This window comes from Rhodamnia argentea, chromosome 2, assembly GCF_020921035.1.
Source record: "Rhodamnia argentea isolate NSW1041297 chromosome 2, ASM2092103v1, whole genome shotgun sequence".
Classification (NCBI taxonomy): Eukaryota; Viridiplantae; Streptophyta; class Magnoliopsida; order Myrtales; family Myrtaceae; genus Rhodamnia; species Rhodamnia argentea.
The window spans coordinates 19280117-19296662 of NC_063151.1; the positions used below are offsets into that span (position 1 = coordinate 19280117).

At 40.2% G+C, this 16546-nt stretch overlaps 2 protein-coding genes across 9 annotated transcripts; both read left to right on the forward strand.

Moving 5' to 3' along the window:
* Window positions 1–237: 237 nt before the first annotated feature.
* Window positions 238–2769, forward strand: LOC115739633 (lecithin-cholesterol acyltransferase-like 1). Its single transcript, XM_030672842.2, has 3 exons — window positions 238–362; window positions 442–876; window positions 1762–2769. The coding sequence occupies exons 2-3, from the start codon at window positions 476–478 to the stop codon at window positions 2678–2680; spliced, it is 1320 nt and encodes a 439-aa protein (XP_030528702.1). The 5' UTR covers window positions 238–362; window positions 442–475; the 3' UTR covers window positions 2681–2769.
* A 2347-nt stretch (window positions 2770–5116) lies between these two features.
* LOC115739554 (uncharacterized protein KIAA0930 homolog) lies at window positions 5117–13643 on the forward strand. 8 transcript variants are annotated; one of them, XM_048274462.1, is made up of 13 exons: window positions 5121–5403; window positions 5873–6062; window positions 6231–6305; window positions 7631–7740; window positions 8305–8365; window positions 9388–9447; window positions 9565–9639; window positions 10438–10590; window positions 11190–11244; window positions 12201–12323; window positions 12737–12785; window positions 12883–13066; window positions 13235–13643. In XM_048274462.1, exons 1-13 carry the CDS (start codon window positions 5372–5374, stop codon window positions 13256–13258), a joined length of 1191 nt encoding a protein of 396 aa, XP_048130419.1. In that variant the 5' UTR covers window positions 5121–5371; the 3' UTR covers window positions 13259–13643. The 8 variants fall into 8 exon arrangements, 7 of the variants coding, with proteins under 7 accessions (XP_048130422.1, XP_048130419.1, XP_048130421.1 ...); XR_007197501.1 differs by lacking the exon at window positions 12737–12785 and having other exon boundaries at window positions 5120–5403; XM_048274464.1 differs by lacking the exon at window positions 12737–12785 and having other exon boundaries at window positions 5124–5403; window positions 10438–10560; window positions 12204–12323; window positions 12831–13066.
* The last annotated feature ends 2903 nt before the right edge of the window (window positions 13644–16546 follow it).

Here is a 16546-nt window from a genome sequence, read left to right on the forward strand (position 1 = left end):
AGGATTGCATTGCTATATTGTCAAAAGATTTATGACTAAATCGACAAATTATCAGAAGATTTAGGGCTAATAACTGAAAGGTTCAGAACTAAATTGACAAATTGTAAAAAGATTTATGATCAAATTGACATAATTGAAATATTTAGAACTGAATTGCTTTAAGACTTTTCGAATAATTTTCTCGGATAATTTAAGAAAAATGAAGAGAAAACAACCAAAGCCCGATTTCCCCATGGGCCATAGCCCAAGTCCATCACTTCCCGACCTTCTTCAAGATCAACCGGACATCGTTGGTGGCGAATCCTCCACCACCCATCACATTCGTCTCCGCCCACGATAAGGATCCCATCATGGGATGACGAGTTACCCAATCTCTCTCTCTCTCTCTCTCTCTCTCTCTCTCTCTCTCTCTCACTCTGCGCATAACGACGACGACGGCAGAGACAAGACCAGATCAAAGCACTGATCCCAGCAAATGAGGAATGGCGATTCGCTGCTCCTCGCGAGGGTAGCGATCGGACTCACTTGGGCGGCGGCGATGCTGTGCGCGTGCCACTCGAGGGCCGACCTCCACCCCCTGATTATCGTCCCGGGGAGCGGCGGCAACCAGCTGGAGGCCCGGCTGACCGGGGAGTACAAGGCCTCAAGCTTGCTCTGCAGTCGGCTGTTCCCGCCGGTCAAGGACCGGGATGGGTGGTTCCGGCTGTGGTTCGAACCGAGCGTGCTCCTTGCCCCGTTCACCAAGTGCTTCGCGGACCGGATGACGCTGTACTACGACTGGACGTCGGACGACTACTACAACGCCCCGGGGGTCGAGACCCGGGTGTGCCAGTTCGGCTCCACGGAGTCGCTCCGGCACCTCGACCCCCATCTCAAGTAAGCTTCGCTTATCGCATGTTGTTTCATCAGCTGATAGACGCAATGATCAAAACTATCATAAACCAGTACGCTATTGACATGGTAACTTGTGGCTTTTACTGTGCACGTAGCTTTACTTCTTAGATCGATAGCTTCTCACTTTTTATGAAAGTTTGCGTGATAAGCATTTTTATTAGGCCAAAAAGTAAAAAAAAAAAAATCAAGATTTTGAAATGGAAAATGATTTATGTTGTTCTTATCATATGTTTAATAGTGATTGTGCATTCCATTTGAGAGGGATTATGCGTAGTCTGACATTACTGTTATTATTTTTGACCCCATAATTTTTTCATTAATGAGTGCTTTATGCAAAATACATGGTGATGGTATATGAATTTGCGGTAAAAAATAACTTATAGTACTATCAGGGAAGTATTTTCCTGTGCAAAAAGTATCAACGGTCTTAAACCATCGTAAATTGTTCAATCGAATTCCTCAACTTTTTTTATTTCGCGCAACTACATCGTTGAGCTATTATAAAAAAAAAAAACTCAGTTAATTTTTCAATTAAAAAGGAAATGAAAAATGCCACGTGAATTCGCGAATTTAACTAATATCTTTATCGTCTCTTTCTTGTTTACATTTTTTTTTTCGTTGCAAAGTGTTAAAGGTTTGGTAAATTAGGTGTGAACTCTGTTCTGTAGGGTGGATATTTTGTCAATAGGAGATGAAAAAGATGTCAACGAAGTTGCCGATGTTGTGACCAAATTTCAAGGGATTGGCCTGAGCATGAGATATCAAACATTGATAGAATGGGAGGTCTTGACTTTGAGTTCAATTTGTACAAATCCATAAATGTCATTTGCTTGTTTGTTAACTCTTTAGATACTTTTATTTCCACAGGCAAGCCACATCATACATGGCAACTCTAGTTGAATCCCTCCAGAAAGTTGGGTATGTTGACGGCGAAACCCTATTCGGAGCTCCTTACGACTTCCGGTACGGCTTAGCTGCCGATGGCCACCCGTCTCGCGTCGGATCCAAGTTCTTACAAGACCTCAAGGACCTAATCGAGAAGGCTGCCGCATCCAACAAAGGCAAACCGGTGATCCTCCTCTCTCACAGCCTCGGAGGCCTCTTTACCCTCCAACTTCTCAACCGGAATCCTAGCTCGTGGCTTCGAAGGCACGTCAAGCACTTCATTGCCCTATCCGCCCCTTGGGGCGGCGCGGTCGATGAACTGCTCACCTTCGCCTCTGGCAACGCCCTCAAAGTTCCGTTGGTCGATCCGTTGATAGTGCGCGGAGAACAAAGGAGCTCCGAGAGCAATCTATGGCTCCTTCCATCCCCGAAAGTTTTCGACAGCGAAGAGCTGCTCGTGATCTCTCCATTCGCAAACTACACAGCTCGCGACATCGTGCAATTTCTAGACGACATCGGGTTTCCAGAGGGAATCCGACCGTATGAGTCGAGGATCTTGCCGCTTGTAGAGAGATTGTCCGTCCCAGACGTGCCGGTGACGTGCATGTTTGGCTCAAGCGTGAAGACGCCGGAGAAGCTGACTTACAGGAGCAAGGCCAAGGGCTTCGACGAGCCACCGGAGGTGGCACATGGCGACGGGGATGGCACAGTGAACATGGCCAGCTTGTTAGGGCTCGAGTCTTTGTGGGAGGAGAATCCGAAGCAACCGTTCAAGGTGGTTACGATTCCCGGAGTTTCGCACATGTCGATATTGAAAGAAGAAATCGCGCTTCGGGAAATCGTTCAAGAGATTGTGAACATACATGCGAATCGCGTCGGAAGCTCATATGTGCGGAGATGATAGGAAAAATGTAGCTGTGAAATCAAAAGGGTGCAAAAATTTCTTAAGTACCCTTTGTTGGTGCATGGCTTCATATGACTGTTTGCATAGAAAGGCTATGTGTATACTAAACTTGGCATGCCTATCAAGGACACGTGAGTTGAAATTATTAGGCTCATTTGAAACTCTGGCGTACTCCTGTAGATGAATAAGTCTAATACATACATGTTTATCCATTATAAGGGTTGATACTATGAAGATCCACAAACCGGTACATTTATGGCAAATTTACCCAAAATTTAATTTTTTTACCTAAAAAAAATTCCCAAATTGGTATATTTGTGCAAGTTTACCCCATGTTAGTTTCTGTTAAATTAAGTTAATACAAAAAAAAATCTAAATTGAGACACCCATGACAAATTGGGGATAAAAATCTCAAACCGATATATCCACCGAATGCCACGTGTCATCCAACTTAGTAATTTGACAAGAACATTTAATGAAAACTAATGAAAGATAAATTTATCGCAGATGTACCGGTTTAAGATATTTGGTTGTTAACGAATTAGTTTGTGGTAAATTTGTACTAATTTGTGATTTTTTTCGTGGTATTAACCCTTCTAAATGCTAGTATTAATAACTATTTGAAGACCATTGGCATGGTGATAGGTGAGGCCGGGTTCTGAACCCTCAAAACAAAATCAATATCGTTATAACTTTAGGGCTATGCTAAAATCGTTATGTAAATAAGCCGTCTCTCTGCTCACTTATAATTAGGGTTTACATGAGTAGATTGGCCGCCGCAATTCCTAAATTACCCCTTTGAAAAAAAATACCAAAATGTGATTTATAACTGTTATTCCGCTAAGATAATCCTAAAATATATGATTGTTCCTTTATACCGCTATTAATTGTTTTTAGATGTTTACATTAGAAAAATCTATTACACGAAGCCAACCCAGAGGTTCGATCGACTACTATGTTACAAATTGAAGGCCCACGCATATCATGATTTTCCAATATGTTTTCGGAAAAAAATATTCAGCCATTTTCCCTGAAAATATTTTCTACTTTCCAAACCCCTTTATTATGCATGGATGAAAGGACAAAAATACCCCGGTCTAACTAGATCGAGCGATAATATTACTCCATCAATTTCAAGCCTAAGCGAGTGTCATTAATTACAACAAGTCATTAGCCAATTTGCGCATTCATACACTCACAAATTAGGACTATGCGCATATTTTTGTACGTCATTGCATATTTTTAAATACGCAGGCAGACATGGCGTACGGAATCGTATCGGAGTGTAAAATGACGGATGAATTTTACTGATCACGTCTCTTGAATGATCAAAATTGCATCTATTAAATTGAAGAAATTATTTAAGAATTGCATTCAAAGGAGTCAATTGGAAAAAAAAAAGGGATAACGGCGTCGCGACTAACAAGATTTTTTTTTTAAATCCATTTGCCAATCGAGTACTTAAATTTTATTTATCGTTCAATTAAGTATCACAAAATTTGAATTATTGCTCAATGTAGTGTTCCGGTTAAATTCACGGATGAAACATGGCACTAACGCCGTTAAAGTGGCCGTCAAATGCCCATGCGGGCGTTTGACGTGTCCTTTTCGGATCATCGCCATGATATATCATCGTAACTACACGTGCTAAGGTGGAAAAATCATATGAAGGTGGCTCTCGATGTCATCGTACTCGCTCCCATCAAATAATCCACTTCAGCAAAAATCACATGACATGGCGCTAAATTTTAACTCAAATCTCACATTAAGCTACTTTTTAAAAAGCTGAAGTGATCGATTTAATAAGAAAAAAAAAAGTTCGTATACTTCATAAAAAAAAATGATTCGAAATTTTAAAAACTTGCGGGGTCATTATCCCATTGAAGAATGTGATACCAAAAGGGTGCTATAGAGATACCACGACACATCGTGCAACCGAACGTCGGCACCGCAAGTTTTTCTGGTTTTTCCGATTGACTTGGCGTTTTCACACGAGCACCTATGTAGCCAATCAGCCGAATTTTCTTAAATCCGGTGGTGGCGACTCCATCTCTTATTCGGAAAAAAAAGAAAAAGAAACACCAGAGTTTTCTCAAAACGTTTGAAACTCTTTTCTACAAATCCATTTTTATTGTTGAACGAGTCCCCGGGTTCACATATACGTTTTTCCAATCGATTGAGTCCTCGATTTCGGGAACGGATGAGGTGCTCCACACAATATCCGGTTGTAGATGAAAAATTACATTCCAAAGCATGTCTGATTAATTCATTGCTACGTGAGGAATTTTAAAATTTACTTCTTTAATGTCTATTTTAGATATTAGAAATCAGATAATCAAAAACCTTAAAATGAAAGTCCCCAAAATGCTGACTGTCACTGTTCATAGCGCGACTGGTAGGAGCGCTGAAATGACGAAAAAGCCCTCGGCCGCCGATACTTGTCCTCCCGCCAAAGCGATTGTACGCTCTCCCCTCGCAACTCCGACGCACTGTATAAAAACCTCAGCCTCTCCAACTGCACTCCACGCCCCCCCGAGGTCGAGGTCGAAGTCGTCGCACCGTCGCGGAGTGGATTGCCGCGCTCTCAGCTCGAGCCCCCACGGCCACGAACCCTAATTTGATTCCGTAATCAATTCGACCTGAGGAAGGTCAGTCGAAGGTAGAGGAACGATTCGGATCCTAGGAGAAATGGTCGGAGATGAGGGAGACACTCCTGCTAGGTGCTTATAATTTCAAGCTCAGAGCTGTGATTGTTGTTTTTTTTCCTTTTCTTTTCTTTTTAGTTGAGTTGTAGGTAGCATCCGAATCGGAAGATGTGATGTAGGTCGAGTTTGTTTAAGTGATCGAGAACTATTCGTTTGTTGCTAAAAGTTGATGTTGCTTGAGCTTTGCAATTAGTTTATTCTGGCCCTGAACTTGGAATTTCTGGGGGGAATGGATGGATACGGCGTGAGGTAGCAGGGGTTTAGTGCGATTTGGTTTCTTGCAATGAGAGGTTTAAGCTTGTTATGCTATAGACAACGTGACTGTTTTTCCCTGGGTAGAAACTTTTGCATGCGTGCGCGCATTCGTGTGAGATCCAGACACCAGCGAAGATGTGCTCTGTGACTTAACTTGAGGATGAAGATGGGCAACCCTTGAAACGGTCAGTAGTAACCTTATGACGCCTTTTTTGGCACTCTTTTACAGGTATGAACTGTTGAGTATGGTAAAGAAGCACTCCAATTTAATAGGGAAGACGAATGTCGATGAACAGGACGCTTCAGACATCGAAATGGATCCAAAGTTCTGGCATGATGTTTTTGATTTGTATTTTATCCGTGGGAAGGAGTCAAGGGGGCGGCAGGACGACGATCTTATATTTTTTGTTCGAAAAATGGTAATCTTATCTTCTTATTGCCAGTCAACTGGAATGGGATTATCCATATTGGGGATCTTCCATTTGAGCCGATGCCTTGTTCTTTACTCCATGATCCACATATGCTATACATATTACCTATTAATTGCCAGCATAAATAAAGTGCTTTCTATGGATTGTCTACTGTAGAGGACACAAGGTGATCCATTGAATGAGAGTCCAGATGGTGTATCTCCCTATTTCGTACGCAGGTGGGCTTCTGAGGTAAAAGGGGGCATGAGTATACTTTTGAGCTACTATACTTTACTCAATTTTTCTTTCCTCCCTTTGCTCTATGCCTCACCAATTATTGTTTAACTATAATAGAACAGTTGCTTCCCTCAATAGAATTAGATCTTGTCAATTTACTGATTTGATAAATGATGGTTAAGCAAGGTATGTCATATTTGCATGGTACAGATGCAATTGTGCTGTCCTTCTGCATGAATTGAATATTGATTTCTGTTGATCAAATATCTGTCTCTTCTTTGCCAATGTCGATATTATCATTAAAGAATGTAGTTTAGTTTGAGGTAATTCTAGTCCGAGGAACTAGCATAAGCCTGACCATGTTAAGCTATAGTTGTCAGGTTAAACTGAAGATGCAGTAGGTATTACTCTTGCTTGGTGACTTGGTTCCAAAGAGGTTTGAATTTAAAACCTTTGGTTGATTTAGTTTTTCTGGAATTTCTTATATAGTGCATGGTACTAAATTACTGGATTTCATTTAACCCTCACAATGAACTAATGATGCAGATTTATTAGCTTATCTTTGCCACTGAACAACCGAACATGCTTAGTATTGGAGCATATCTAAGGTTCATAGGAATTGTGACTTTCCAAACCTCTTGTGAATTTCCTAGAATACTTCACATTATAAATCTTAGTTCACCTTGCGGACAGTAAGCTAACAAGTTTCTGATTATTTTCACATGGTCTAGATCAAGTTGGATCTAGCTTTTTAGAGAACAATTGAGGCAAGTCTATGGAAACTGAGGAAACTAATGAAAAATTTTGCTTTATGAACTGATACAGGGTATATTGGTTGATTTCGTTCAATGAAGGAACATAACTTGAGCTGTATCTGATTCTATTGTCTTCTCTTTCCCTGAGCATGCACTGTCAACTTGGCTGCAACCTAGTAATAGGGATTTAGGCACTCTTCCAGGAAGCTTCTCATTAATAATAAGTATTAGCATGACCAGATACTAAGTTGAAGAGGGAACTTCGTGAGTGGATAGTAAATACAAGTAACTTAGCTAGCTACATTCAACAATTTGACTCAACTGCTACGTGCCTTCTTTTTGTATCAAGCTTTCCTGCTCCTAGTGTATTCGAATTGGACATTTGTTTGTCTTAGCCTCTAAATATACGTATCTTGTCTGGTTTATCATCTTTAGATTTCAAAGGAATTTCTGCATAGCAAACATATACTCTATGAATCGTTCACTTACCTCTTTTCCAGTATTCTGCATGCACATTGATTTTCACTTGATATGATCTGTTAATTGCCATTGATATAATGATACCGTTATTTTAACTTTTGAAAGCAGTTGGATAAGTTACTTGGTGATAGTTCTGGTGAAGTGGACTGGAGGCGCTCCTTTTATCTAAATTTGATTGCACACACCTCCTTTACTGTAACAGTTGCAATTTGCAGGCAAGTCATCTACATTGACTTTCCGATGGACCTACTCCATTTGCTAAAATTTGAGTAGTAATAGTTTGATTCATCAGTTGTGCTGACGATTGTGGAAACTTATCTTAATTAATTCAATATTCCCTAGTATCTGTGAATTTAGAAGTGATGAAAGGCTAGGGTTAAAAAGTATCCTTTCGTTTATCATGTTGGTTTCTTTTCTTCTTCTTTGAGTTTGGAGATGGGACCTACTAGCTCCTTTTTGGTTCATTATTTTTAAATAGTGAATTGTTATTAATCTTCAATTGTAATTTCTTCCTGGAGAGTTCAGTTGCTGCATGCCGCTTTGAAAGATGCATTTTTTTTTTTTTTTTTGTTTAACTGGCTCCTCTTGGAAATGGTGGTGGCTGTTGTTGTCGAAGTGAAAACTTACCCAAGTAAGGACTGTATGTAAATACCAATGCTAGCACAGGCTGCTTGGAGCTTCATACTTGAGATGTCATGTTTGGTTTTTTCTCGGTGTTATTTCTCTGTAACGTTCAATTATGTATGTAAGCTGTGTTTCTGTTTGATTGTTATCTGCAGTCATGAAGTCCTTAGGAACCATCAAGCAGGACAAGATACACCACTGTCTCCAATATATAAGGTACTCATTACAACCTTATTAATACCCTAAAAGAAAAAGAGTTATAAGATGTAATCAAGGGCTTACATATTTCCATAGATCTCCAAGCTGTTTTGACCTTTATAAGGAAATTTCATGTGCGGAAGATGCACGTGATGATGCTATCTTAACCCAAGTCTCCTAGAATGCATTTGTACTAGATAAGAGTAAAGTTGACAATATGTACTTATTTGTCTTTGTTTTCATGCCATTTTTAACGAATTGGTAACAGAATAAATCCGGACAGAGCAGACTCATTGAAGAGCGGACACGAGAGAATCTCTAGAAGAGGAAGGGGTGTTTTTAGGTTTTGGGGGTTTGTGTGGGGGGTGGTGTTGGGTACGGGGGATTGGAAGGTGGGAATTGTCAATGTAGATATCCAGAGACAAGCAGTCAATTGGAAATCCCTCCAAAGAAAAAGAAAATAGTCAAGCTCATTACCCTTTTTACCTTTTTGTACTTTGGTTACTCTTAAAAGCTCTTATACATTGCTCCTTCAGTTCTAACCAAAATGCAAGAGGGATAGTTGGAAAAAAAAGTAATTTTCTTTCTCAAGAGAGTTCTCCTGTCATCCATATGTTCAGATGTTTGTCAGTATTACTGATATTCCGGTTTGAGGTCTGTGGAGTTGTGACATGGATTAAATAATTCTTTTCAAGTTCGATTTCTGGCCACATGTCTACTTTGAGACTTAAGTGAGAATTGATCTATCTGTGGGTTCCAGTGAAACAATTCTACTTAGCTATAAATCGTCTTCTGTCCGAGTGCATTTCTTTCAATTGAGATAACCTATAGCCCATATCTACTGGTCTGCCGTAGGCTTTAGTTTTTACCTAATCAGTCCCTTGCAAGAAAATAGGTTCAATATTGATTTCTGTATTCAAGTCTTCGGACAAGTACAAGACCATTATGCTGTAGTTATTTGCCGTATGTTAGAGTACTTATTTGTGGTTTTTGTTTTTGGTTTCTCTATTTTCTAATTTCAAGATTGATATTTTCTTCAGGTTGTGAAAACTGTTTATGCATCTCCTAGTCGTGTCAATTTCCATTTGGACTCAAAAAAGGCAAGTTACTGATACTTGATCATCGCAGCCTTTTCCCCTTATGGCTCTAGGATATTACAATTACTTTTTTGTGGTTACTTCAGTTGCTATCTGACAATGTCGGTGTCTCATATCTAGGAAGTAGAGACAACACCTGCCTATCCAGATATCTGTTTTGCTATTGACGACTTTGACTCCACGTTTGATGCAGTGGTAACATTTCTAATTTTTTTTTTATATATGCATTACTTATTACATTGTGTGACAAGAGTTTCATATCTATGCTCTCTTTTGCTGAGAGATGAGATGCTCCCATTTTGATGATAGAATAATCTTGATGGCCAGTGTGATGTGTTAATAGAATTGATTTCTTATGGGAACTTGAACGTTTCTGCATTTATATTTATGTCATGTTTCCGATGCTCATACGAGAGGCCACTTTTCTTATAGTCACGATTCAGCTCTCATTTTGAACAAGTGATCTTGTTGTTCCATATTCTTGTGTTCAGTTGCAATCATGGATAATGACTTATCAAATCAGTCTTGCTATATTTAGCATAAGTTGATCGCTACACAATAGGGCTGTACAAGGTTTCACAATGTGGGTATTATGTCTTTATGTTATCTGGTGGAAGAGTTCAATGCATGGTTTTATTTTCCTTTACCTTTAGTGCTCCAAAGCATTCGAGAAAAGTTTCTATGTCGTAAAAAGTTCTTATCACATCCTTGTATCCTCAAACTTGAGTCATACAAAGCACATGCTTTTATATTTTGCGTCTCTATGAGGTCTTGTGTGTACTGTTACATTCTTCCTCGTTCATCTTTTTATTTTGTGGTTGTATTATTACCATGCAAGCATCTGCCTACCTCTGTGAAGTGAAAGTAATCTGACACTTTGAGATTTTGATTTGCCCACTAGTTGAAACATAAACAGAGAACGATGTGATATCCTAGTTTATTTTGACTCGGTGGCTGTTATGTAAAACATTTGAGCATCTATTCTCTATGCAGGTCTTGTCATCGACAGACCATTGCTACTGTGTTCTACTAAATGCTCATGATGGAGCAGCATTTCCTTCCCAGAAGGAGCAAAATGATTGCATTTCCAGTAGTGATACTCCCCTGCGAATTGAAGCGAGTTCTGGCAACTCCAAGAGCAGTAAGGTCATTACATGAATTTCTTTACCACTCAAGATTCATAACAATGAGGAGCTACTTCTCATTTAACCTTTGTAACTTGCTGTTTTGATAGTATTAGTGAGAATGTTTTCAGTTTTTCATGTTTAATAGTTTTATTAATCTAGGGCTTTGTGTATGAGAAGGTCAATAGGCATTACATACACTTCTTTAGCACTCATGACTGACTCAATACACCTAAGGATTGGGAGAGTTACTACTTCTCGTGTAACCTTTATTCTACTGTTGAGTTATGCTTAAGAATCCCCTTTTATCGTCAAAAAGTGGTCGAGGTCTAAAGGTAAATCAATTTGGCTCTACCTCATCTGTTAAACTACTTCCTATCTTGAGATTTTTTATTTATTTATTATTACTAGTATTTTTTTAACCACTCAACTATCTGGATGTGTCTACTATTTGTTTGTCACATTATGTTAATGGAAAAGTTTGTTTGCACATGCTAAGAATAGTTGCTGATTTGGTGAAGTTTTAATGGTTATTTGTGGTTTTTTTATTTGTAGGTTTCATTTGATGAAAATTTTCTGTTTTTGGAAACAGCATCTTTTGACTTGTTTTTATGAATTCAGATTACCCTTTTTTCAGGATTTGTCAGCTATCAAATGGTTAGAGAAGCATACAATGGTATGATATTGCACCATCTCATTCATTGTTTCTAAATGGCATTACTGTTTAATTTTCTTCGATCTTTTCTTTCCCATTGTCATAACAGTGTAGGAAAATGCTCTCGTCAAGTTTGGGATAGTAGTAACTGCTATCTGGTTACTTGCAGTATATCCCCTCTTCCTTTTCCCTCTCTAATAGCCTCTTTCAAAATGACCATTATCTCAATACCATTTACAGGAGAATTGATCTACTCAGGGGGATGGTCTCATTTAAAGTGTATGTTAATCTCTCACAAGATATGTGGTGCCAACTAATTTACTTTGGGATTAGTGCGGTTGTATTGACCTCAATAGTAAGAATGAAATATTTTAACTTTCCATGAGTTTGGAAGCCAGATATTTCATGCTAACACTGCAGAATCTTGCTGCTTTCATTATAACCTTATGCCCCTGAAGTAAGCTTCCCTTTTTAGGATTTTACATGCTTGGATCACTGGAGTATATTCTTTGTCAATTGAACATTGTTAGAAAGTCTAACCTAAAAGGATTACGAGCTGCTCATGGAATTATGACTACGTACATTCATGTGGAGTTTTACCATGCATATTCATGAAAGGGTTAGCACTAGCTCTGATACCATGTTAGAAAGTCCAACCTAAAAGCTTAAGCTATTAAGTGGAGGGAGACCACATGAATATATAGAGCATTTAGGACCCATTGTCAACCGATGTGGGATATACATCATTCTAGAAAGTGGGTGAGGACAATAAGTCATCTCAGGAGAGTAATTCATCTAACAAAGAACACTTGGGAGGATTTGATAATTTTATTACGCTGGCTTTTGTTTCTTGTTAGAATTAATTGCTGTATGTGCTGTAGATGATTTGTTGTTGAGTTATTGTGCATGCAGTTAGGTTTGCTATTTCAGTATTGATGACTATACGTGTTTTATGACTCTCTCTCTCTCTCTCTCAGCTGGAAAGTCTCAATTTGGGAGCCTCTGGTCACTTGGCCATTCACCTGGCAAACAAGATCGGCTTTACATGAAAGGACCTGGAGGACGTGGGGAAGTTGAAGTTGCTGTTTCTGGTGTTGTTGGTAGGACTTGTACCCTTCGCATATATTGGTGCTATCTCTGGTTTTTGTGAAATTTTATTTGGATACATCTGTTGACCCAGATTTGAGTGTTTCAAAATCATCATTCACAAGGGAGACAACTTTCTTAATGCTATTTCTTCTTTTTGCAATTTATTTTGTTAAATAACGGTGGACATTTGTCAGTTTTACAACTATGATACTGGTAATTAGAATGATACTTTTTCTTTTTTTTTTTTTTTTTTTGTGGGGTTTTTTTTTTTTTTGTGGGGGTGGGGGGGGCAGGTGTGGGGGTGCAGAGTTGGGCGTGGTTGGGGATCGTTGCATATATTGCTCGTTCATCTGATTTTATTGGATCACATTCTGCACAACATTTTTATCCACATGGTTGTGACTCATTCAATTGGCTTATCCAGAAAAGGGAAAACGAAAATCATCGACTGGGAAGAGGATTAGATTGAATAGGTTTGTATTATTAGTCCATTCCTGACTCTTGATCTTGCATATCAGATCAAAGCAATGAGGATGTGGGCCCCTATTCACCAGTTTCTGTATCTAACAGAGGATTCGGGATTGGCTCAATTGTTCGGAAAGCAGCATCTGTGGCATCTGTGGCAGCAAAGCATGCGTATGCTGCAGCCTCGGCCACCACTAGTCATGATGATGAACTGATGATACCCCTAAAATGCTGCTTGATGTCTATTTCTCTGCCATGGGAACACATTGCTTATGATCTTCTTTTCAAGGTAAGTGCGATGGGAATTTTCTCGTAATGAGGTTTTTATGGCGAGAAGTTTCACTTTCCATTCCCATACAATTCAATGATAATGATTATGCCTCAATTTTTCTACTTTGGTTCTGAACTAAATTATAATATCTGCTTTCCTGACATGTAGTAATTCTTGTGAGCTCAGGGAAATCCTCCAGTGAACTTATAAGCATTCAGGTAAATTGGACAAGGAATACGCATTTGCAAAGGAAAGCTTAAGGGGACCTATTTGTAAGAGATTTAAGAGTTGGAAACCTGCTAAATGGTGCTTTCAGAATTTAGGTCGCCCTCCCTCCCTCCCTCCCCACTTTTGGTCTAACTTGTTATGTGTAGGAAACAAATAAGTGTGGTCATAGATTAGTGGGCAATCTAAATTTGTAATGTCAAGGGGAAAAAGGTAATTTGCTATTCCTATACCTTGATTAGTTGTTCAGTTGAATAGGCTCAATTTTAAATTTGGGGGCATTGTAAGACTGTTTCTGTGTTTCCCCTTGAGCGTGAGCTATCTTTAAAAAAATTGAAGACCAAATATTGGTCGATTAGTATTGATGCCAGTATGAATTTAGAGGGTGTATGACAACCATTCTAATATCTGTTTCTATTCCAAACCTATTTCTCGAACTGGTTTGGAACAAAAACTTGTTTGCTAACATAATTCTATTTTTCTATTCTGAAACAAAAATTTGTTGCGGAAATAGATTTTGAAGGGAAATTAGAAATAAAAAATTTTAACTTCTTGGAAAAACAGAAATCATAAGTAATAACTTCTCACTTTTTCTCAAGTACCCACCTCCGCCGACCGTCACCCACCACCGCCACGGCCAATCCCGTCGCTGGCTAACTCAACCATTGCCGGTCACCGTCGACCTTTCTTGGCTACCTCAACCATGGACGGCCGCTGCCAACCATCGCCGTCGCCAACCCTTGCCCTCGGTCTCTCATCGCTGGCCACCGCCGACTAGCACCTACCGCCCCTCGCCGTCGCTTCTCGTCTCACCGTTGGCCGCCGCCACCCATTGCCACTTGCCGCCGATCTACGTCGGCCGTCGCCGCCCACAACGATGGCCATCGCCGGCCGCAGCTAACCACCACTCGGCGGCCCGCATCGACCGCCTCACTGCCGGCCGTCGCCACCGGTTGCTGGTTGCCACCGCTTGCCGCCAACCTCTGCCACCCACCAGCACCCTCCACCGGTCACCGTAACCATTTCCGGCCCTTGCCAACCATTGTTGACCTCCGCCGCCTGTCGCCGCACCATCGCCACCACCGTAGTAAAAAATAAATAATAATATTTTAGTTTTAAATAGTAAATAATAATTTCTAGAGATAGAAATTTTCAATTGCTATCAAACAAACTTCTGTTCTAGGATCAGAAATGTTATGTTGTTATTAAACATATTTTTTAACTGAAAAACTCATCCAGAAACGGAAATAGGAATAGATTTCTATTTTTGGAATATAATGGTTGTCATGCACCCTCTTAGCTTACGGCCAAATGCTACTCTCGATTGCTTTTCTGATCGTTAGTTATTACTTAACTATGTAATGCGAGGTAGGTATCGGTTTACTTATCAAATTTCCCTCTCTTGCCTGCTTTAATACCCAGTAATGGGCGAGGCTTCTTTCTTGAGCTAAAAGAAACCAAATATCGCCATCGGTATCCATTCAAACTGAGCTTCATATCGCTTGAGATGCTAACTTCACAAAGTGAAAAGATGGTGCCTAATCGAAAAGAGAGCAACGTCAAAATACCATGCCTTGATAGTGGTCTTCCACATAAATCTCCTGTGTTCATTGTTTACTGCATAGAAGTGGTGCAGGCTGAGCCGATGGTCATTTTGAAGACGCTTGAACATGGCGACAGTTTTTGGGGAGGAAAAGCTGCATCTTTTAATGGTTTGATGAGTGGACGATTCATTTAAGGTTTCTGGTTTTAAGGGTCGTACCGGTTATTGTTTGAGGGGGAAACTTCACACGATGTACATGCATGGATTGGTCTACGTGCATTTGTAGAGATGAGTCAACACAAGGTTTGGGTGACTCGTACTAGTATCTCTATTGGGAAAAATTGTAGTGGGAAAATTAAAAAAGGTTTACGACCGAATTGGCCAATGTGCAATTTTTTTGACAATTTAAACGGCACATGAGGCTCTCGGCTGCTCGCTGATAAATGATAATCCATCTCTTCCCCACTTTTAGAGGCGCTCAGTAGAGAGAGAGCTGTTAATCCTTGCCGGAGATTGCCGTTGTGCCTTTTCCCTTTCCTCAGATGTTAGTTTTTAACTCTTGAACCCCCTCATATGTGGAAGGTTCTTAGCCCTCTCTTCTTGCACAATTGGGCAACCGAAACTCCTTCAAAACCAATGTTGCCACAAACGTCGGAGGTTGTCCCCTGTAATCCACACCGAGTTCTTTACGCAACAAGAGCCTTCTTCTCCACGGCTTTTCGCAGCCTCAACTTCGTGGTTTACAAGCGCTCACGCGCGCGCGCGTACAGAGATGAACACCTTCAACCCGATCGATCGTCAATGACATGGTTTGGGCATTATAAAATGGGGGCTGCAATCTACTTTTCTTGATGAAAACAAGGATGAGGGAAACCAACAAAACCCAACCTGCAGGGGCAGGTGCAAGCACATAGTGCTTTTGAGGGTCTTGAGTTTATTAATATGTGTTTTTAAAAGGGGAAGGGCATCTTATGATCGGACATAATAAGGTTTGCAGCACATGAACCCTACTACTAAGTGTTCGTGTTAAAAAACAGAAAAAAAGCCTGGTCTCAAGACAACCCCTGAATCTGAGAGAGAGAAGGGGGGGCCAAAGAAAAAGCAGCCAAAAAAGGAGGAACAGCGGCAACGAACGTGTGCATGCACTGGCATGTTACCCCCCACCCACTTATCCCTTTCGGCTTTAATTGCTCATCATGCAGCAACTGAAACTAACTGCCAATCCACAGACAAAAAAAAAAAAGGCTAATGCTTAACCAAGAAAACTGCCAGGGGTGGGGCAGTTCATTGGGCTTTTGAGCTCTAGTGGGGATGCATAGCCATGTGGGAAAACAAAACAAAGTGTTCGTTTTCTTTCCCTGGAAGTGGCGAGGCAAATCAAAAGCACGAACCAGCAGCTTTTGCCCTTGTTGCATTCACTCACATTGACTCCTCTCTCCCTACTTTGATTCTGCACTTGTTAACGAATGGAGAGGCGTATTATTTAGGTATGTTAAGATCGGGGTTTGCCGAAAATTAGTATGCTAAGCGAATGCAATCCCAAGCTGAATACGTCTGAATAACATTACATTATGGCCATGTGTTCCGACATTTCATCCTTTCGCAAAAGGACTACAATTAGTTTTGAACGCGCAGCGTACGTGATTAGTAGTTGCGCGTTCTCTTATTAGTGGGTAAACGGGTCTCTCGTGGCTGACACACATGCCAAAGAAAAAAGCAACTCTTTCAAT

What these genes read in the sequence shown, in the direction of transcription:
- LOC115739633 (XM_030672842.2), top strand. Translation starts at nt 476, where the DNA reads ATGAGGAATGGCGATTCGCTGCTCCTCGCGAGGGTAGCGATCGGACTC. An exon ending in CACCTCGACCCCCATCTCAA is followed by an intron (nt 877 to 1,761) that starts GTAAGCTTCGCT and finishes TTATTTCCACAG; the next exon opens with GCAAGCCACATCATACATGG.
- LOC115739554 (XM_048274460.1), top strand. Translation starts at nt 5,372, where the DNA reads ATGGTCGGAGATGAGGGAGACACTCCTGCTAG. An exon ending in TATTTTTTGTTCGAAAAATG is followed by an intron (nt 6,063 to 6,230) that starts GTAATCTTATCT and finishes TGTCTACTGTAG; the next exon opens with AGGACACAAGGTGATCCATT. An exon ending in TACGCAGGTGGGCTTCTGAG is followed by an intron (nt 6,306 to 7,630) that starts GTAAAAGGGGGC and finishes AACTTTTGAAAG; the next exon opens with CAGTTGGATAAGTTACTTGG.